This window comes from Xyrauchen texanus, chromosome 38 (assembly GCF_025860055.1).
Source record: "Xyrauchen texanus isolate HMW12.3.18 chromosome 38, RBS_HiC_50CHRs, whole genome shotgun sequence".
NCBI classification, from domain to species: domain Eukaryota; kingdom Metazoa; phylum Chordata; class Actinopteri; order Cypriniformes; family Catostomidae; genus Xyrauchen; species Xyrauchen texanus.
The window spans coordinates 9,703,250-9,725,757 of NC_068313.1; the positions used below are offsets into that span (position 1 = coordinate 9,703,250).

At 45.8% G+C, this 22,508-nt stretch overlaps 1 protein-coding gene across 1 annotated transcript; it reads left to right on the forward strand.

The window, feature by feature from the left end:
• The first annotated feature begins 5,326 nt into the window (after positions 1–5,326).
• Positions 5,327–21,804, forward strand: mxf (myxovirus (influenza virus) resistance F). Its single transcript, XM_052109879.1, has 14 exons — positions 5,327–5,353; positions 5,495–5,551; positions 9,556–9,764; positions 9,883–10,017; positions 11,604–11,758; positions 12,678–12,816; positions 12,927–13,125; positions 14,570–14,648; positions 14,742–14,864; positions 15,270–15,402; positions 15,500–15,658; positions 15,966–16,042; positions 16,127–16,390; positions 20,887–21,804. The coding sequence occupies exons 2-14, from the start codon at positions 5,502–5,504 to the stop codon at positions 21,109–21,111; spliced, it is 1,947 nt and encodes a 648-aa protein (XP_051965839.1). The 5' UTR covers positions 5,327–5,353; positions 5,495–5,501; the 3' UTR covers positions 21,112–21,804.
• The last annotated feature ends 704 nt before the right edge of the window (positions 21,805–22,508 follow it).

The window sequence follows — 22,508 nt, forward strand, 5'->3', positions numbered from 1 at the left end:
AGGCGGAGGCCTGGAAGGCTCTGGGGGTGGAGCCCTAGAAGGCTCTGGAGGCAGAACCGTAGGAGGCTCGGGAGGCGGAGCCGTAGGAGGCTCGGGAGGCGGAGCCGAGGAAGGCGGCGCCATAGGAGGCTTTAGAGTCTCTAGGAGCAGAGCCGTAAGAGGCTCGGGAGGCCGAGCCGTAGGAGGCTCTGGAATCTCTGGGTGAAGAGCCGTAGGAGGCTCGGGAGGCGGAGTCGTAGGAGGCTCTGGAGGCGGAGCCGAGGGGGATGGCGCCATAGGAGGCTCTAGAGGCGAAGATCTGGAAGGCTCTGGAGGCGGAGCCGAGGGAGATGGCGCCGTAGGAGGCTCGAGAGGCTCAGGGTGCTCGGGAGGCGGAGCCCTAGGAGGTTCTGGGGGCGGAGCCCTGGGAGGCTCGAGAGGCAGAGCCCTGGGAGGCTCAAGAGGCGGAGCCCTGGAAGGCTCGAGAGGCTCGAGAAGCGGAGCCCTGGAAGGCTTGAGAGGCTCGAGAGGCAGAGCCCTGGAAGGCTCGAGAGGCGCTGACTCTTAGACGGTCATGGCCACTGGCGCTGGCTCTTGGATGGTCATGGCTACTGGCGCTGGCTCAGGGACGGTCGAGGCTACAGGCGCTGGCTCAGGGACGGTCGAGGCTACAGGCGCTGGCTCAGGGACGGTCGAGTCTACAGGCGCTGGCTCAGGGATGGTCGAGGCTACAGGCGCTGGCTCACTGCTGGCGGTGGCGACAGGCGCTGGCTCACTGACGGCTGAGGCGACAGGTGCTGGCTCACCGACGACTGAGGCGACAGGCGCTAGCTCACTGACATCGGGAGCTAATGGCTCTGGCTGGTTGACCGGAGCTGACGAGGGCGTGGGCTCGCTCACAGTGACAGGCGTGGGCGCGGGCTCGCAGACCGGGGCAGGCGTGGGCCGGGAGGCGGAAGCCTGTCTTCTCCTCCTCTTCCGGGCAGACGAAGTGGACCGCGCTGGCTCGTGGAGGGCGACTGGCGTGGGGGTGAGCTTGCTGACAGGTGGGGCAGGCGTGATGGGAAGAGCCATGGGCGAGTAGAAGGTCACCACTGCGGGAGGTGAGGTTGGGTCCTCCTCTGCCACGCCCACAGTGAGTGGCGAGCCGCTGACCAGCAAAGTCTCTTCCACAAAATCGCGGAGCTTCCAGCCGCGTGTCGCCGGTGGCAACAGCTCCTTGAGCGAGTCGGTCAGATTAGCCCGGAAGAACACCACCAAGGAGGAGTCTGGGAAGTCGGTAGCCCATGCTAGGTCCAGGAAGTCTCTAATGTGGTCCTCTACCGGGCGGCTTCCTTGCCTCAGGTTCAGGAGGTGGCAGCTTGCCTGCAGAACCGCTGGATCCATTGTGGTCGATCGTTCTGTAACGCTTGGTGTGGAAGCAGGACAAGACAGACGAGAGGTGCGGATCCAGATGCGGTTTTATTGGACATTAAAGTTAACACAAAACAAACAGGAACAAATTAAAACCTCCACATGGGGAAAACAAAACTAAATCAGGAAGACATCGAGGGTACACAGAACTGGATGAACAAACGGGAAGACAGACAACGGAGCAAAACATAAACATTCATCAAACAACGATCGACAAGGACTGAACAAAGAACCAGGGTTTAAATACAAGAGGAACAAACAAGGGAATGAGGGACACCTGGGGGGAACAATCAGGGAAGGAGAAGCAATCAGGGGAACACCAGTCATGAAAAGAAACTACAGAGGACTACAAAGACCAGACAGGAAACAGGAACTAAACTAAACTTCAAAATGACAGCACAAAACAAAAGACAACAGTGAACATGACAGAATAAAAGAAACTACAAAAACCAAAACAGGAACTAAACTAAACTTCAAAATAACAGTACAAAACCAAAAGACAACAGTGAACGTGAGAATTGCACCTGGTGTGACAGGTGACATACTGATATAAAGTGCTTGGTGACTTCTTTGAATTACAGTTATTAAAATTTCCAAGAATAAAAGTTGCCGTGTCTGGAGAAATGTATTGCAGTTAATGAATTACTTTTTGAACAGTTTCCACTGCAATATGATTGTTTGATCTCGGATGAATGTACACCACTGTGATAAATATCTGTGGGACTTCACACGATAGATAGAATGGTCTTAATGACACAGAAATTAATTTAATATCAGGTAGATACAGCCTTTCTCTCACTGTAATGTTGATACACCAACATCGGTTAATGTACAGACAAACTTGCACGCCGTGGTTCTTCCCCGTTACCTATCTATCCCTGTCCAGATTAAGTGGAGCACCAAATTCACCGATCTACAGAGAAGAATCGAGGTCCTGGAACGTGAGCAAAGTCTTCGTAAGTGCGATTAAGCCTGCATTCTTGTGATCTTGTAGATGGTTAATGTTTATCTGCAGTTTGTCAACTTAACATCTCAGAGAATGCATGTTTTCCAGGATTATTGTTGGAAGCAGTATGCGCTTTATCCACTGTACACTCACGCACACCTCATTTCCAGCCACGCTTCCTCTTACACAACTCGTATCGAGAAGGCTTTTCTCCTAGTTTAGTTATGTCTTTGTGATGAGTCTGTAAGTCAGTTTTTAAGCCATTTAAGTCCCAATAAAAAATCCCAAGAGTACCGGAGTCTGTTTGTTTGCTCATAGTACGGATGGCAGATAACTACACTAGTAAAAATGCCATAAAATTCAAATAAAATAAAATAGCTCCATTATGTCTGATCTTGGGTAATACCCTTAAAATACACTTGCTGAAACACAAATAAAAATGATAAAATATGTAAAAAAAATAACACAAAACACCACGAGCATGAGGAGGAACACCTGCTGGTGGCCATTAGAGCAGCGCCCCTGTACACGATATCTCTATAATCCCCCAGGGGGCCTTTTACCCCAAGTGAGGGAGCCTTTTACACCACACTAGGGGTAAAATGCTCCCTCACTTGGGGTAAAAGGCCCTCACCACCATTTTTTTTTTTTTAATATATATTCAAAACAACCTTCTGTTGTTGTTTTTAACACAAATTATGTTGCTCTATCAATATTCAATACAAATTTCTTGAATCTTGAGACAGTTTGTGACCAGAAAAAAAAGCGAATTTTCCTTTACACCCTAAAGGTGTTCCTTTAGTCCCGTTGTACCCTACTTGTACCAAATATAAAAATAGGCAGAATTTCAATTCCCTACACACACCCTGAAAAGTTGTGTACACATCTTGAGAGCCAGTGTCACTGTCAAGTCTTTGCAAATTCCATGACACTCATTAAGTTTAAATTGGACTTTGACATAATGCTTTGGAATTTGATTTTGAAACTTCATTTCATTTAAACCTTTGCCTATGATAAGCCTAAAAGTGTTTATCTATAACATACTTTATTTATTCTGTCCTCACAACCAAATGTAATACACACAAGTGGATTCAGACCCACATTCTTGGTCTTTCACTCATGTATACACAATAAACACTGGGTGACAACAATTTACTCAAGAGAAAGGAGAAAGATGGAACTTCGGTGTTCCTGAAGAAGAAACATAAGAATGACTGCTGCTCTAACTACTGAATCTTAACACTTGATTTGAATCACATGATTAAGTAATTAGACAATGACTCTCATTGTGACAAAGTTCACAATAATTCAACAACTCTTAAATGTATACAGTTTAATGTACGTCGATTAAAGATCTGCCGTACAGCTGTGAATGCCTGAAAATAGTATTTTCATCATAGCAGCTTAAAGAGATAAGAGCCGTTTCAAAAGGGAAACATCACTGCAGCAACTTTATGTAACTTTATATGACATAACAAATATTCACATATCAGTCCAGAGGATTCCATCATACTAGACGATTCAGTTTCTGGATATTATTGTGTGTTTAACCACAATATATTTGATTATACTTGTACTGTATTATAAATATATTAGGATAGTTCCATTATAATATTATGAAGATAACCCTAACACTAACCCTAAACCTGACCACTAATTAATAATATTATCACAAAACAGGTAAATAAATACATGTTTATCTGTATTTCTTTCAAAAAACTAAATTAAAGAATTCCAAACGATAGATCTGCTATATTCTATGTCTTTTGAAGTCATGCAATAGCTTTAGTGAGAGTGAAACAGAGTGAAACGTAATGCTTTACTTAAAATACAGGCGTGACATCGGTGACATTTTGTTGTGTTGGTAAAAGACAACTAAAACAACAATAAAAAAAATGAAAATAATCTTTATTGGCTTGATATCTATCATTCTTTGATAAATGGACAGTTAGGATCATGTGATTTGTTAAACTTTAACTATGAAATTCTGTTATAAACCTAATTACAGCCTGACCTCTTTACTTATTTCTTCTACTGATTATTTGGAATCTTTGGCTTAAGACATCCAAGAGGAAAGAGAGATTATTTGAAAGGTTTTTCAAGTAAATTCCGCTATTTACTATTTGCAGTTAATTCCACAAGTATTTAGGATTACTCATTAATTCTATAAACACAGGAACGTGTTACAGAGTACTGTAGTAAAAAAAGAAAAAGTAAAACCAAGCTGAACATTGACTTTATTGGTTAACATGCAACATTGTCACATGCTTTCCGCAATAAATTGTGTGAAACTTTCAGTTTGTACAAGTTCATAGCATATTTCATAATAGTTAGGACAATGTGATTTGTTATTGTAACTAAGACTAAGGTTTTCTCTTTTTTTTTTTTTTTTTTTTTTGGTTTCAGTTTATATAAGTTATCTTTAACTAGTATGTACTCAAGCATTTCATACAATGTACTAATTAATGCATGTTGTTGCATTTTACTTAAACATAAAGTGCCTGCATTTAATTACATTTGTAATAACACTGTTAACCTTACCTCTAACCTTAAGCCTAAACCTACCTATGCCTGAAACTACCTATTCAGTACCTCAACCTGACTTGTATGGTGCCTGGGGGGTGAACACCCTTCATAACCCCCCATCCCCCTGCCTAATGTTGGTTGGGGGTGCTGAAGGGGGGGGTGTCTGGTCAGGTGTCTGCCCGGAGATACCCAATATAAATTAACCCATTTTTAAGCCTTTCTTATTAAATTGATCAAACTGCAAACCAAAATATTTTTTCCCTGCCCTCTGTTCTGTTTTTTTATTTTTTTTTAAATATGATGGGCAATTCAATCAACTTGTTAATATTGCATTCTTTTATGTGACTAGGTGCCTAATAAAACAATGAAATTTGGTTTTATGGTGTACATTCTGTTAATAAATGTTGGATACTAAGTGAAAGTAGGCGTAGATATATATATATCTGTGGGATACTGATCATCGTTTGCTACATGTACCGTAAGGACAAGGTAAGGAGGCAACGGTTTCTTAGTTATCTTCACTCTTTGTAATACTCTTCAGGGCTATTGAAAGTACTGAATTGCATATGTTGTTTATTACTGCAAAGCATGAAGCGATATAGGGAACTTTACATTGAAATTACTTTTCAGACAAACTATGGACGATCGTGACAAACATTCAGACTCTGATTCCCAAGGAGAAGAGAGGTACGGTGTTCAGTTTTTTTTTTTTTTACAAATAAGTACCATGATACCTACAAAAAATAACAATAATTACTAAAATACTAACAACTTCAATACTAACCATTGACTCAGAGCTACTACATAGCCACTTACAGTATACTACTGTTGTAATGCTGAGTAACGAGGCTGACGAAGAGGTGCGGATCCAAATGCAGTTTGAACTTTATTTAGCTGAATAGACAGGGCAAAACACAAAGCAACAACCCACGATGGGGAAAAGAAACGTAAACTCGATAAGGAAACCACGGTAGACACAAACAGGGAACTAGGGAGAGAGGCACACACCAGGCTAACATCAAACGACGATCGACAAAGACAGCACAAAGACACGGGGTATAAATAGACAAACGTGGGAAAGGTGGCCAATGAAAGAACAGAACTCAAACAAGGTAACAAGGTGATAAACAGAAACCAAAGGCAAATTAACCAGGGCAGGTGTAAACAATGAACAGTGAATACGAACGCTAACAGAGGGTTGTGGAATCAAATAAAGGACTAAAGTGACAACAAGATGGAAAACGAGAGGGCAACAGTGAAACGAGACAGGGTGGACTATGGAATTAAATAAGGGACTAAAGTGAAAACTTAAGAAGTGAAAAGTGACAAGATAGAAAACAAGGGGCAACAGAGAGACAAGACAGGTTAATCATTACATAGCCCCCCCTTTAAAGATCGGATTCCAGACGATCCAAAACAATAAAAAAAAAAAACACAAAAGACAAAAAGACCCACAAAGAAAAAACAAAATGAGGGCACCAAGGGCACACACACAGAGACAGTCCACGGGGGTACAAGGGGCACTGCGACAGTCCACGGGGCCATTAGGCAGTCCAGGGAGGTGGAGAGAGTAGACTGGTAGACCATGGAGGCCGAGAGGGCAGGCAAGCAGTCTATGGGGGTGTGTCAAGGGACCAGGGTCAGGTGGCCGCAGAACAGAGGCCGGTTTAGATGGCCCGGGAGCTGGCCACCTGGCAAGGACAGGGACCGGGTCGGGGGCCTGGGAGGAGGCCACTGGGCAGGGATTGGGTCAGGAGGCCAGGGAAGAGGACTCAGGACAGGAACAGGGGCAGGAGGCCTGGGTGGAGGCCACAGGACGGGAACAGGGTCAGAAGCCCTGGGAGGAGGCCACAAGACAGGGACCGGGTCAGGAGGCCTGGGAGGAGGCCACAGGATAGAGGCCAGCTTCGTGGCCTGGGAGGTGGTCGTGGGCCAATGGCCGGTTCAGGGGACCTGGGAGGTGTGGCCACTGGGGAGCTGGCGGAGCCGCGTGAGGCGGAGCCAAGGAGGACCTCTGAGGCGGGCAGTCGAAGACTTGGGTGGCGGCGCCACAGGGAGGCATAGGCAGGGCCGCAGGAGACCCTGGGGGCGGAGCAGAGGCAGGCAGAGCCATGGTGTACCCTGTGGGCGGAGCCGTAGAAGGCTTGGGAGGCGGCGCCGTGGAAGGCTCCGGGAGGTGGAGCCGGGGAGGCGATGGCGTAGAAGGCTCAGAAGGCGGAGCTGAGGGAGGCTCAGGAGGCGGAGCCGAAAGAGGTTCTAGAGGCGGAGCCCTAGAAGGCTCTGGAGGCTCTGGAGGCGGAGCCAGAGGAGGCTCGGGGCCAAGCCCTGGAAAGCTCAGGAGGCGGAGCAGAGGGAGGCTCTGGAGGCTCAGGAGGCGGAGCTGAGGGCTGTGGCGCCAGAGACAGTTCTTGAGGCGGAGGCCTGGAAGGCTCCGGGGACGGAGCCGAGGAAGGCACAGGAGACGGAGCCAAGGAAGGCTCAGGAGGCGGAGTCGCAGAAGGTTCTGGAGGCGGAGCCGCAGGAGGCTCCGGAGGCGGAGCCGCAGGAGGCTCTGGAGGAGGCTCGGAAGGCAGAGCCGTGGATGGCTCGAGAGGCTTGAAGGGTAGAGCCCTGGGAAGCTCGAGGGGCTTGAGAGGCGGAGCCCTGGAAGGCTCGAGAGGCTTGAGAGGCGGAGCCCTGGAAGGCTCAAGAGGCTTGAGGGGCGGAGCCCTGGAAGGCTCAAGAGGCTCGAGGGGCGGAGCCCTGGAAGGCTCGAGAGGCGGAGCCCTGGAAGGCTCAAGAGGCTCGAGGGGCGGAGCCCTGGAAGGCTCGAGAGGCTCGAGGGGCGGAGCCCTGGAAGGCTCGAGAGGCTCGAGGGGCGGAGCCCTGGAAGGCTCGAGAGGCGGAGCCCTGGAAGGCTCGAGAGGGGCGGAGCCCTGGGAGGCTCGAGGGGCGGAGCCCTGGGAGGCTCGAGGGGCGGAGCCCTGGGAGGCTCGAGAGGCTTGAGGGGCGGAGCCCTGGGAGGCTCGAGAGGCTTGAGAGGCGGAGCCCTGGGAGGCTCGAGAGGCTTGAGAGACGGAGCCCTGGGAGGCTCGGAGAGGCGGAGTCTCGGAAGGCCCGAGAGGCTTGAGAGGCGGAGCTCGGAAGGCCCGAGAGGCTTGAGAGGCGGAGCCCTGGAAGGCTCGGAGAGGCTTGAGGGGCGGAGCCGTAGGGAGGCTCAAGAGGCTCTGGGGCGGAACCGGCCAGAGGCTTGAGTGGATCGAGAGGCGGAGCAATCGGAGGCTCTGGAGGCGGAGCCGTAGGGAGGCCCCGTGAGGGCGGAGTTGCAGGAGGCTCGAGAGGCTCTGGGGGTGGAGCCGTAGGAGGCTTGGGGGGCGGAGCCCTGGTAGGCTTGAGATGTTCAGGAGGTGGAGCCCTGGGAGGCTCGAGAGGCTTGAGGGGCGGACCCCTGGTAGGTTCGAGAGGCGGAGCCCTGGAAGACTCGAGAGGCGGAGCTCTGGAAGGCTCGAGAGGCGGAGCTCTGGAAGGCTCGAGAGGCGGAGCTCTGGAAGGCTCGAGAGGCGGAGCTCTGGAAAGCTCGGGTGGCTGAGCTCTGGAAAGCTCGGGAAACTCGGATGGCTGAGCTCTGGAAAGCTCGGGAAACTCGGATGGCTGAGCTCTGGAAAGCTCGGATGGCTGAGCTCTGGAAAGCTCGGATGGCTGAGCTCTGGAAAGCTCGGATGGCTGAGCTCTGGAAAGCTCGGGAAACTCGGATGGCTGAGCTCTGGAAAGCTCGGGAAACTCGGATGGCTGAGCTCTGGAAAGCTCGGGAAACTCGGATGGCTGAGCTCTGGAAAGCTTGGGAAACTCGGATGGCTGAGCTCTGGAAAGCTCGGGAGGGCAGGTGTAAAATTGATAGCTGGGGCAGATTAACCAGGGCAGGTGTAAACAATGAACAGTGAATACGAACGCTAACAGAGGGTTGTGGAATCAAATAAAGGACTAAAGTGACAACAAGATGGAAAACGAGAGGGCAACAGTGAAACGAGACAGGGTGGACTATGGAATTAAATAAGGGACTAAAGTGAAAACTTAAGAAGTGAAAAGTGACAAGATAGAAAACAAGGGGGCAACAGAGAGACAAGACAGGTTAATCATTACAACTGTACATAAGGATTTTTTTTTTTTAATTTAGAACAATTACAAACATGCTGACAGAATTTCAGTATCTTCTACTATTGTAAAGCACTGCAGTGAAAAGTTTGTCTGCCTCTGCTTGAATCTAATTACTGTAAAGCAGAAAGAAAAATGATATGGTCAATAGTAAACTATTCTACTGTCTGTATACATTAAGGTAGTACTTGTACTGAATTTAATTTATGATTTTAATTTTAAAAAGTGTGTCCTGTTTCCTACTGAATCACAGTAATAAGAATGACATTTTTTGACATTATAAAATAGAAGATTAGATTTTTGAGCATTAAAGTAATGAGAATAAATCTTTTTGAGCATTAAAGTATAGCGGATGTGTGGGGAAGATGTCCTAGTCATGAAAACAGTAATACAATGCCAAATAATATTAATAGTCAAAAAGATTGTCTTCATTGTCTTAATGCAAAATGTAATTTATTTTTTAATTTATTTTGTGGTAAAATATGACCCAGCATTTCCTTGTGTCTGACCCAGACATCTCTCATTTTCTCTTTCTCTTTTTTCATGTTTTCAATATAAAGCCCATTTTCCAACTCACAAAATCATGGGGCGGTCCATAGTCATTTAATTGAATCTGTTCGGCCCTTGATTGAGTTGATTGACTCTCTGAGATTGATTGGCATTGATAAAGACATTGGTTTGCCAACCATTGCAGTGGTGGGAGATCAGAGTTCTGGAAAGAGTTCTGTTATAGAGGCTCTCTCAGGGGTGTCTCTACCTAGAGGAAGTGGTATGACTCTAAAACATTTTTCTTTTTAGTGCCTTTATTTTAGCTCTTTGTGAGGAAATAACTTCACTTAAAAAGTGTTCTATTGTAAATTGTTATATAATTTTTTTTTTATTGTAAGGTATCGTTACTCGCTGTCCTCTTGAGTTGAAATTACGGAAGATCCAAAAAGGAACATGGTCAGGAATCATATCATACAGTGGTCACAAAGAGACCTTTCATGACCCATTAAAGGTGGATCACCTTGTTAGAGAAGGTAAGTAGCAGAAACACTTACAGATCACAACCAGCATCAGTGGTAGTGTTATCATAGGGATCCATGTGCCCGTTCTTTTTCTTTGTCTGTCTTTGTAATTCCCCTGCCTCATGTATTTCGGTGTGTTTGTTTGATCATGCCATGTGCTGACTGTGATCACAGGGTTTCCTCACAGGGGCAATCTGTGTTATCGCATGTCCGCATGATGATGTGTCAGATCAATGTTCCCCTCGTGCTATCAGCATCCAGCCTGCTTACCTGCCTTGTTCTTGTCAGTGTGTCTTACTCTGTCTCCTATTGGCTCCTGAATTCTTGGCCAGTTTGTCTATCCCTCTGCCCGTCGACAGCCTGATCCCCAGTCCTCCTGGCCTTTGTCCTCTGCCTGCATCTGGCTGAGTTAGCCTGGCCCTTGCCTGAATCTGTTGCCCTGCCTCCTTCACCCCCCTGGATTTTAAGCTCTTCATCCCCCTGACTTTGTCTAAGACCATTCCCAGTCTGGTCCTGTCTGCCTGGTACTTTGTTCCCTCCAGCTATCAATCTCTACCTGCCCCTCTAACAAGCTGTCTGTTCCCCTGTCTGCCCAGTCCATATGTTCTACCTGCCCATCTCTGAGCCTGCCATGACCTTGATTCCTGCCTTCCCCGCTTCAGCCTGGTTAGCCTGCTTCAGCTGCCTGCTGGTTGCTAATCTCGCCTAGGTGTTGGACTGTTCCTGTTCTCACACTGCGGGATTGCTTTTTTATCCTCTTTTCTCCCAATTTGGAATGCCTAATTAGGAGGTCCTCATGGTGGCGCAGTTACTCATCTTATCACGTGGCTCACTGTGCATGTTACCACGAAGACTCCCAGCATGTGGAGTCTCATGCTACTCTCTGTGATGCACGCACAACTTACCACGCACTCTATTGATAGCGAGAACCCCTAATCGTAACCACAAGGAGGTTACCCTGTGTGACTCTACCCTCCCTAGCAACCGGGCCAATTTGGTTGCTTAGGAGACCTGGCTTAATTCACTCAGCATGCCCTGGATTCGAACTCGCGACTCCAAGGTCGGTTGTCAGTGTCAATACTCGTTGAGCTACCTAGGTCCCCACTACGTGGTCGCTTTGAGCTCGACATGTTTCCTTCACCGTTCTTGACACCATTGGCTTGAATATTGTAGTCTATTGTAGTGACACCAAAAATATTTGGACACTTCAGTTACACTTAAAATGTATAAATGTCATTGTATTAGATAAGAAAATAACAATCCAAGTGGCATCTGCAAAACAAAAAACTAACTAACTTTATTTTTGTAATGAATTTAACCAACTATTCCTAAGATGTTTTAGTGGATGTATTAAATCAGTTCCCCTCAAGTTCACACAGGTGTCCTAGCTAAAAATAGTGTAGTTCATGACATTAACTATGGATATGTTCCACTAGGTAAAAAGTTTGACTTAATTGTCCAAATACAGTTTTGGGTCACTGTTTGTTCAGAGGTTGATTTCATGAGGGAATAATCCATCAGTACTAGTTCATATCAAACCTAGAGAATACTCTTGTGTGTGTCTGTTGCAAACCTTAAATGTGTAACATATTCAACAGCTCAAAACATGCTTGCTGGAAATACAGTTGGAATCTGCGATGAACTCATCACTTTAGAGATTTCATCTCCTTATGTGTGTGACCTCACTCTGATTGATCTCCCTGGTATAACCCGTGTTCCTGTGCATGGTCAACCAGAGGATATTGGAGATCAGGTGAGATTAAATGGCACTTATGTCACTCCAAATTGGCAGAAAGCAAAACTTGTTTTTCATGTCTCAGACAGGTAGTTTATTTATAGCTCTGTCAGATCTAATTTAAAAACTTTGATACATGGTGCACAAATCTTTAAAATACATTTTAATACATTGTTACATCCAAATCACCATGGAAGATGACTTTTGACACTCCTATAATTCTAGATGTCTGTCCTCTTTATAAACCATTGTGATTTGTATTCATGGTGACATAAATTAAGCATAGTGGTGATGAACCTGGTAAATCTGGAAATTTGCCTTTAACTTCTAAAGTAATGGACATATCTGCAACTCGTCTTTTTGGGAAAACAAAAAAGACTGGGAATAATTATGTTTGTGTTCTGAAGTAAAAAGTAACATTAACATATTAATTATTTTCCTTTGTGAGTTAAAGGGCTAGTTCACCCAAAATTATTAATTCTATCATCATTTACTCACCCTCATGCCATTCCGGATTCTTTCACCAGAAGAACTGAATATCTCAGTGCTGTAGGTCAATACAATGCAAGTGGAAGGGGATCAGCACTTTAAAGCAACAAAAAGCAAAGGCAGTCATAGTAAAAGTCTAGTATGATGCTGGCTTTATTTAAAAAATAAATAAATAAATATATATATATTCGTAGTATATCAAAATTTCATCATTTCATAACTTCCTCTTACTTATCAAGCCCTCCTCTAACCACCTGGCTTTATTATAGTGTGTAACACCTACTTTTTGCGGTCTAATTATCTTCTGCTTTAGTTCTGCTTTACATTTGCTTATGAATATCATTCTTCACTCAGACATATCTCAGATTTCAGAAGTAAAAATTTTGCTAAATGTAATGCTGACTTGAACATCTCCCCTGACTGACCAGTGGACAATTTATATTCTTAGATCAAAACCTTAATACTGAAATATATTGACAAAAGAGAAACCATCAATCTAGTTGTTGTACCCTGCAATGTGGACATAGCGACAACAGAAGCACTAAGAATGGCACAAGAAGTAGACCCAGAAGGACACAGATCGCTTGGTATGCCAACAATTGCATATTTCTGTGTTTCTATAACTCCAGCTGTATTATTCTTGCTTATTTTAACCTTTTATCTGTCTCTCTCTTTTTTTTTTTTTTTTTTTTTTTAGCAATTCTCACAAAACCAGATCTCATTGACAGAGGAGCAGAGATTGATGTTTTAAACATTGTGCAGGGCAAAATCATTCCTCTCAGCAAAGGTTACATTATCGTGCGATGTCGTGGTCAGAGTGACATCAACAACAAAATCCCTCTTGATAAAGCCATGCAGATGGAAATTAAATTCTTTAAGAACCACCGTTATTTCAGGTAATTCCTTATGTCATTTTTAGGTTTATGCTGCCTTCACTGGCATACTGCCCTCTTAAGGCCTGGATATATATCGTTTTTCAGCACTCCGGATCAATATTGCCTGGTCGAACGTGTTGCCTTTCAAAAGTATACTCTTTTGGCCATGAGCGAATATAAACACTTTCAATGCAGGGGCACTTTAACTGTTATGTTATACACTTTTAGCACAGTCATCAGCAGGCACGTGCGCCAATGTTGCACACAGACGAGGACCTTATACAACTGAAGTATACTTTAGACTTTTGCATCTCGTAGTGCATATAATCAGAGTTTAGACCCATCTTAGTTACATTTTCTTACTTCAGTACCTAGTGGAACCAGCACCACCTGCTCTACACCCCAGAACAACTGAATCATTAAAGTCCCTACCTCATTTGTTGGAGAGAGAGTCAGGCCCAAGTGTTAATGGTCTGGACACTGTTATGTCAGTCAATATGTGACCCATTGTAGATGTTTCATGTGCCACTCTAGAGAGAGGAACGCACAGTACAGGCCAGGATGACACTCTACTTGCCCCATTTTTCCGCTGTGCAGATGTTTCGTATTGATTTTCCGGCAAAGTGAAGTGGGTTGCTTGAGCTGTAACTCAGGGTTTTGTGCTTCAATTTGCTTGGAGACCTCCTTGTTTCTGTGGCATTATCTCCCACATTGTTCCATTGCATGAATCTCAGATTTTTATGCAGGAAATTCAGTCTCTTCTCCACAAGAGAAGAATTAGAGAAGTTCCTCCCAAGTAGGTTCTGTGATGCTTTTTAAACTGCTATTTTATGGCTGTAAAGAGAGATGGTGGCATGCATCCAGTTCTACACTTAAGAAGGTTCTACATCGAGAAAATGTTCCTTCAAAATGGTCACTAAAAACATATTGTGTCACATGTCCTCCTAGACCAGTGGCCCAGTGGTTAGCACTGCTGCCGCATAGCAAAATGGTTCTCCGTTTGACTCCAAGCTGACCCTGTGCCTTTCTGTGTGGAGTTTGCATGTTCTCTCGGTGTGGGTTTTGTGCAGGTTTAGCCTGGGTGCACCTGTTTCCCCAGTCAAAAAACTTGCATGTCAGGTAAATAAAACTAAATCAATATGCGATACGTATCCAAAAATTAATTCTCGATACAGGTGCTCAACCAAATAATTATGCAATTTATTTTCACAACAAGCTCACGCAACATTTTGACTGGGAATAATTTCATTCATGGTCCTCAAACCATCCTGTGTCTCTGAAAAAAAAAAAAACTTTCATTGTGTTCGATTTAACTGGGAAAGTACTAGTACTGTTATAATTGATATTATTTACAGTATAAGTACAGTTCATTCTTAAAAGTACTATTGAGTTCTATCCTAGGTGAGTGCACCTGTAAGCATAACAGTATATTTATTAATGTTTATTTATTTATTTTTCTTTACAGCTCTCTACTGGATGATGGAAAAGCGTCTACTCAATGCCTGGCAGACAAGCTGACAAAAGAACTGGTTGATCATATCAAGGCATGTAATAAATGATGATACAGAATCACACCTTAAAATAATCAGTTACATTTTTCCACTAATATTTACAATCTATATTTCTTATGGACACAGAAATCACTACCATATTTGACTGAGCAGATTCAGACAAGGCTACTCAATGTGCAAAGAGAGCTTAAATCCTATGAGCAGGGTCCTCCTCTGGAAGAGGAATTAATGGGACCTTTTCTCAGTGAGGTAAGAGCTCTGAGAATAAAATACATTAATGTTACTTAATTAAATTTACATAAAAAATTAGATTGCTGATTACAGAATTTATTTGCACATACTACCTGTGTTGTTTCTGTACTCGATTCACAAAATAAAATTATGCAAATAAGATGAAGACACAAAGATGCCCCACAAATCTATGCTGAATCTAATTTGCAAGCTGCAGTTTCCCAGCTTGCAGGCTGGTTTGAGTGCTTGGTTGTGGAGGATGAAGCAGACAATCAAAATCTGGCGTTCTTTACTGGGACTGTACAGCTTCACTCCATTACTGCAATCAAAGTACCTAAATTGGCTCTTTGAAATTCAGAAAGTGCACATGGCTACTAGATACCTGGTTATAATCCTCTTTAAATTAGTTTTCTATGTATTTAGATCATAATGGAGTTCAGCGATCAAATTCATGAATTGAGCAGGACAGGGAATTCAAAAAACAAAAACATTTACACCCTTCTACGTCCTGTGTTCAAGAAATGGGACGTCTACCTGAGAGGCACTGAAGTGTCATGTGAGATTGTTTTATTATGATGAATTCATTTGTGTCATTTGAAGGTAATGCTCTTACCTGTTTTCCTTAACCTAACCTTCTTTTAACATTAATTTAGTCACTGCAAAAGTGAAGGAAATGATAGACAGGTATAATGAGATGCATCGTGGCAGAGAGCTGCTAACTTTCAGTGAATACTGTGAATTTGAGTGTGTCATCAAAGACCATGTGGCAGCTCTTCAAGAGCCAGCTGTGGCAACCCTGAAGCATATACGAGGTACAGTATATGTAGCAATAACAATATAAAAATAAATGAATAAATAATTAAAGATAAGCAAATACAGTATATATAACTCTAAAGAACTGTTATCTTTTTAGTGCTCTATTACAAAGTATTTTTGTTCTGCCCAAATTAAAACTACTGCACGCAGAAAAGAGAGATCCGTTCATCCTTTTTTAAAGACACAAATAAACAACCAATGTTTCGTCATATCTCTGTATCTGTATAAGACTGTATATTTAATGTCTTATGGAGAACTTGTTATACTTTACAAAATAAAATGTAAGTTTGTTCACATTTTCAGAGATTGTTCAGAATGAGTTCAAGGAGTTATGTTGTTCATCTTTTGAACAGTACCCTCAACTTAGATACATTGTCTCTGTAAGTAAAACATTGATACTACTACTAGTACTACTACAACTACTACTACTACTAATAGTAATAATAATATGTTGTACTCCTCAGAACATGGTTAATGACATTCAGTCAAAACAAGAGTCCAAAGTGGAGAAAAGAATAAGGGAACTTATTAATATGGAGCAACTGATCTTTACTCAAGACAAGGTGTTACAACAGAAACTTAACAGCTCAGACATCCCTAAGGAGGCTGGACTGGACTCTAGTGACGAGAACCTCTATGAAGATGATGACACAATTTATAATTCCAAAGGCTGTGCCTTGTTGGATACTAGAAATCTAACTCCAGACAAACTGGTTCTCTACCATGAGGTGAGGTAAAATGCATAGGCTACCATAAATTTAGAATTACATGGACTAAGGGTGATGAGGTGACTCATATACTGTATAATTATGATGATGAAAATGCATCAGTTTTAAAAAAAAGTTATTAAGAAAGGGTATTTGTAAACACTGTGACATTCATATTGAAATATAATATTCAACAAGAAAATAAAATAGATGTTGATTTTACTGTATCCAGGGTTATAATAGTGTGGCAGGGCAGAGGACAGGGCCGGGTCATGATGCTACACACCTTTCCACTATTCGAGCTAATTAGCTCTCGAGAGGGATAAAGGCCGACCAAAGATGGCAGTGCGACAGAGAGAGAGAGATTTATGGAGTGATTTATTGCGTGTTTGTCTTATTGTTTAAGTATTGCCGCTACCATCCACCCCAACAGAGCAGCTGTGGCCATCTGCCAGGGGACGGAGTTACGTCCACCGACCACGAAGGGAGAAGGGGCTCCTAACTGACCGTCTGGAGCGGTCAGGGCCACTGCCAGGGGTGGAGGAGACCCCTTCCATCCACAGAAACGCAGCGGGGTCTGAGATTGCTGACCGCGAGCCGACCGGGAACCACTGCCAGGGGCAGGGGGAGACCCCTTCTGTTTCACGAGAACACGGCGGGGCGTTCCGTCCGCCAGGGGGCGGAAGACTGCCTCCAGTCCGAGTGGCAGACAGAGAGAGATTTAGTGACAGCTGTCCGACACCTTTGTGTGTTTGTCTTTTTGATTACGTTTTTTATTAAAATATTATTTAAATTCTCAAGCCGGTTCTCGCCTCCTCCTTATTGCGAGAACATGTCCATGGCAATGTTGCGGTCACGGTTGGCTTTCAACAAAAAGAACGCCACTCCATCCGCCCCCCGTATTGCTCCTTCTTCCCACGGGATTGAGGACGATGCGGCTGGCGCTGGAGGTGATTTGGGGATGGCAGCGGGTGCCGTTCCGCCGGGTACGCCCCCTCGGACCTCCCGCCCCCCAAGACGCTCGTTGACGTCCGTCTCTGCTCGAGGTAACAGCGGCTCGCCTCACGGCCAGTCTGCCTATCCTCTCGAGCTGGAAGCGGATGAGCTCGCTGCTGCATCGGAGAGTGCGGCATCTGGTGCTGAGGACTCCTTTGGGCTGCCGCCTTCGGGCCAGTATGCCCAAACAGAGGCGATGACCAGATGGCCGCATGCTTGCGTGGGGTTTGGAACCCTCCATCCTCCCCACAGCCTTCGCGGTTGGACAACTGGTTCCTGGGTTCCGGGCACCGCTCACAGCCTCGTCCCCCCGGTCCCGTTTGTTCCGGAGGTGCATGATGAGCTGACGTCATCGTGGAGAGCACCCCTCTCCGCTCGTCAAAACGCCATCCGCTCATCCGCTCTCGCTACCCTCGACAGTGGGGCAGCCCATGGATATACGGCGATTCCCCCGGTGGATAGGGAAGTTGCGCACCACCTATGCCCCGGAAGCTCTACCTCCTGGCGGGGTCGCCCTGTACTCCTGACCAAGCCCTGTAGGACAACATCCTCGCTGGCAGCGAAGGCCTATGGCGCGGCTGGTCAGGCCGCCTCCACCCTGCACGCCATGGCACTCCTGCAGGTCCACCAGGCCAAGGTGCTCAGAGATCTGCACAGGGATAGTACTGATCCCGATGTGCTGCAGGAACTGCGCTCAGCGACTGACCTTGCTCTGAGAGCCACGAAGGTAACAGCGCAGGCACCCAGGCAGGCGATGGCCACGCTTGTGGTCCAGGAACGTCACCTGTGGTTGAACCTGGTAGAGATGCGTGAAGCCGACAAGACCCGCTTCCTCAACGCCCCTATCTCCCAGTTCGGCCTATTCGGCGACACTGTCTAGGACTTCATCCAGCAGTTCTCCGCAGTCAAGAAGCAGACGGAGGCCATATCTCACATCATGCCCTGCCATAAGCCTGCCGCCATGGGCCGTGCCCCGCCTGCTCGCCGAGGGCGTCCTCCTGCGGCCAAGAAAAGCCCTGCTCCGCCTCAACCCGGGCCCAGCTCTCAGCCCCAGCGTCGAGCAACCCGCAGGAAGTACACGCCCCCTGCTCCCAGGACCCCCTCGAGGACCCGGAAGGCTCCAAGGTGTTCCTGAGACAGGCAACCCAGAGACGAAGATGTTAGCTCCGGAGGTGGTAAGACCGCTCCGTCCCCTGGTGGACATTTCGGCAGAGCTCAGGTAGACTTGTTTGCCTCCCTAGAAACTTCCCACTGCCCGCTCTGGTACGCCCGTACAGAGGCTGCCCTTGTGACAGATGCACTGGCCCACCGGGCTGCGCAAGTACGCATTTCCCCCAGTGAGCCTTCTTGCACTGGTGCTGTGCAAGGTCAGGGAGGATGAGGAGCAAGTCATCTTAGTGACACCATCTTGGCTCACACGGACTTGGTTCACAGACCTGTTACTCCTCGCAACAGCCCCTCCCTGGCGAATTCCCCTGAGGAAGGACCCTTTGTCTCAGGGACAGGACACGCTCTGGCATCCGCGCCCAGACCTCTGGAACCTCCATGTCTGATCCCTGGACGGGACGCGGAAGATTTAGCTGGGCTACTCCCAGCCGTCATGAACACCATAAATCAAGCCAGAGCCCCTTCTACCAGGCACCTTTACGCCCTTAAATGGCGTCTGTTCGCGAACTGGTGTTCTTCTCGGGCCGAAGACCCACAGAGGTGCACAGTTAGGTCAGTGCTCCTGTTCCTACAGGAGCGGTTGGAGAGGAGGCTGTCCTCTTCCACCCTGAAGGTTTATGTGCTATTGCCGCCTACCATGACCCAGTCGACGGTAAGTCCCTGGGTAAACACGACCTAATGATCAGGTTCCTAAGAGGCGCCCGGAGGTTAAATCCCTCCTGGCCAAGCCTGTTCCCCTCCTGGGACCTCTCTGTGGTCCTCTCGAGCCTCCAGAGACCTCCCTTCAAGCCGCTAGAATCAGCCGGACTCAGGGCCCTCTCAAGACTGCCCTGCTGATCGCGCTCGCCTCCATTAAGAGGGTCGGGAACCTTCAAGCATTCTCTGCCAGCGACACTTGCCTGGAGTTTGGTCCGGCAGACCCACATGTGCTCCTAAGACCGCGACCAGGCTATGTGCCCAAGGTTTCAACCATGCCCTTCAGAGACGAGGTAGTGAACCTGCAAACGCTGCCCCGGGAGGAGGCAGACCCAGCCCTTTCGTTACTGTGTGCGGTATGTGCCTTGCGTACCTACCTGGACCACACACAGAGCCTAAGACGCTCTGAGCAGCTCTTTGTCTGCTTTGGCGGACAGCAGAAAGGGAGCGCTGTCTCCAAACAGAGGCTTGCCCATTGGATCATCGATGCCATTTTGTTGGCTTATCACATCCAGGCCGTGCCCCCTCCCTTGCGAGTACGAGCACACTCTACTAGAGGTGTTGTGTCCTTGTGGGCACTAGCCAGGGGCTCCTCCTTAGCAGACATCTGCAGAGCGGCGGGTTGGGTGACACCCAATACCTTTGCAAGATTCTATAACCTTCGGGTGGAGTCGGTATCGTCCCGTGTCCTTTCAGGTCCGAGCCCGTAGAACTCCCATAGGGTGGAACGCTTGCATTCAGCGCCTTTTCCCTCGGCTGAGGTAAAACCCTATGTCTCGGATCCCTGTATGGCTCCTCCCTAGCCCTCGTTGGTATGTAGTTCAGTGGAGGAACTCTTCTACCCTATCCACTGCGGGTACCACTCTACTCTGCACTGGAACAGGTGCTCCACAGGTCAGGCCACCTACACGGACTCTGCCTGTGTGTATTCCCTTGGTTCTGTCCCCTTGCTAGTCCCCTTACGCCGCTCCTGCTGCCTTCGGTCGCCATGCCGTAGCATTCCCCCCCTTCTTTGAGGTTGGGACTACCACCGCGTCCTTCTTCCCACTGGTGTCCTAGGCGGCCCATGTTATGTGTTTGCCACCTTTTACCTCCCCTTCAGGTTAGGTGTGGTCTCCACAGGGTCTTCTCATCGAAGACCCCCTTCCTCCAGTGCGTTTAAGGGCCCCGGCTACTCTGGCTCTTTGAGAGAAACATAGAGAGAAAAGAGGCCCAGCTAGGCTTGGCCCGTTCCCAGGTTGGCAAGCGTCGCCTTTTCCCCTCAAAGGGTAACCATAGGATTCCGACATCTTTTGGGGCATTGGGGAAGGGTACGTGCGGTCTGATACAGTTGGTCGCGTTTACCTAAAAAATGTACTTCATGCAGTAACGTATACATTTTTTTTATTCTAGTGACAGAAAGTGTTTAACGTTAAGTGGTGTTTTCATTTGACATTCCAGGAATTCCTCAATTAAGGTGTCTTTAAGTAATTGTCTTCACATTTTTAGTTTGCTGAAGTATTGAATGCTTAAAATGCAGTTTATTATGTGCAGTTTTCAGTGTATGCTGTTAAAGGTTTAACTTTAAAATTTGTTTTGCAAAATTTACAATTTTTTTTTACAACAGGTCAAGTCACAAGTCACAAGGTTGTAGTAATTCATATTCTGTCTCTATACAGATAGTCTATCAACGCCTGACAGACTATGTACCCATGCTGATAATTCTCTTCATGCTGAAGGATGCAGCCAATATCTTGCGGCATCAGATGATGGAACTGAGGAACGAGGCAGATGTGGTCAAACTGCTGAGTGAAGACTCAGAGAGAGGTCGCATGAGAGCTGATCTAAAGCATCGTCTTGACCGTCTCACACAAGCTCAAGACCTGATCAGCACCAGACTCTAAGACAGCAGAGTTCTTAATACATTTTGTGTCAGGCCTAAGTAATAATAAAAATAAAAAATACATTGTGCATCTATATTGTTAAACCAAAAAAATATTGTTAACCCAAACTGTTATTTTTTTCTTTGGAATAATGTGCACAGTTTAATAATTCCTAATCATACTTGAATGTATATTAATAAAGAGGGCAATTTTGTTTTTATCGGTAGCTGATGGACAACGAGAGAGAATTCATAGTTATTGTTGTAACAATAGTTATTGTATTAACACTTAAATAAAAATTAATTCTGTCTTTTAACACAAAATGTACTTTAAGTTGTAACACCTATATAAAATGTATTCTAGTCACAAAAAAATAAAAAAATTACTGATTAAACCATTGTGTTAAATTTACACATTTGGCAGACGCCTTTCTCCAAAATTACTTTCAGTGCATATAGGATATATTCAACCCAGTCTCATGAAAAGTCTCACGAGTTAGCTATTTCGTATGATTTCATATGTGTTGGTTCATATAAATTTGTATGATTTCATCACATGCAAATGCCCGGATGTCTAAAGCAGATGTAAGTGTGAGTTTTGCGCACAAGGCGTTAAGGACATACTTATTCATATTATGCCCTTACCCAAACATGATCTCAGTCGTACAATATCATACTGTAACGGGGGTTAAGATGGGCAAGGAGGAGGCGAGAACCGGCTTGACAATATAAATTATATTTAATTAAGAACTTAAACCAAAAGACACAAACACACACATATGACGGACAGCTGCCTGTAAACGCTCTCTCTCTGTTGCACCACCACTCATAGTCTGCCTTTATCCCTCTCGGAGGCTTGATTAGCCTGATAAGGTGCCGGGTGTGTAGAATCATGACCCAGCCCCACCATCTGCCCTGTCACACATACAAATTAGCCAACTCCAACCATACAATAAGAAAGACTTTACTGGCCACTGCCTGCACCTCAGACTTAGGATGGACTTCACCAGAAATGAACTACCACAAGCTTCCAGGTGGACTGCGAGCCACACCTCACTGACCTCTGTCTGCATCATCTTGGTCGTAGGGTGGACTATACTCTCCTAAAATGGAACACATATAAAATAAATGAATGCCAACTAAAGCCTTCATCAGTCAAATAACAAAGGGCACTGCATATTTTAAGGGCACTTTCTTTTGTAATCTGTGCTTCAACACTAAAAATGGTGCCTTATTTTTCAGTTTCCTAAAAACTTCCTCAGCACAATTAATATGCAGATATTAATGGAAATTATTACAAATAACCAATGAATCCAACACAACAAAAACCTTCATCAGTTAAATAAAAAAGGACACTGCATATACTTGCACTTAAGCAGTTAATTCGGGATGGACTTTAAAGACACATAATCATTCATC

Bases quoted from the DNA above. Each gene is read 5' to 3' on its own strand.
- mxf (XM_052109879.1), top strand. From the start codon at position 5,502: ATGGACGATCGTGACAAACATTCAGACTCTGATTCCCAAGGAGAAGAG. The intron at 15,403-15,499 runs GTGAGATTGTTT...ACATTAATTTAG, and splicing joins GAGAGGCACTGAAGTGTCAT to TCACTGCAAAAGTGAAGGAA. The intron at 16,043-16,126 runs GTAAGTAAAACA...TGTACTCCTCAG, and splicing joins AACTTAGATACATTGTCTCT to AACATGGTTAATGACATTCA.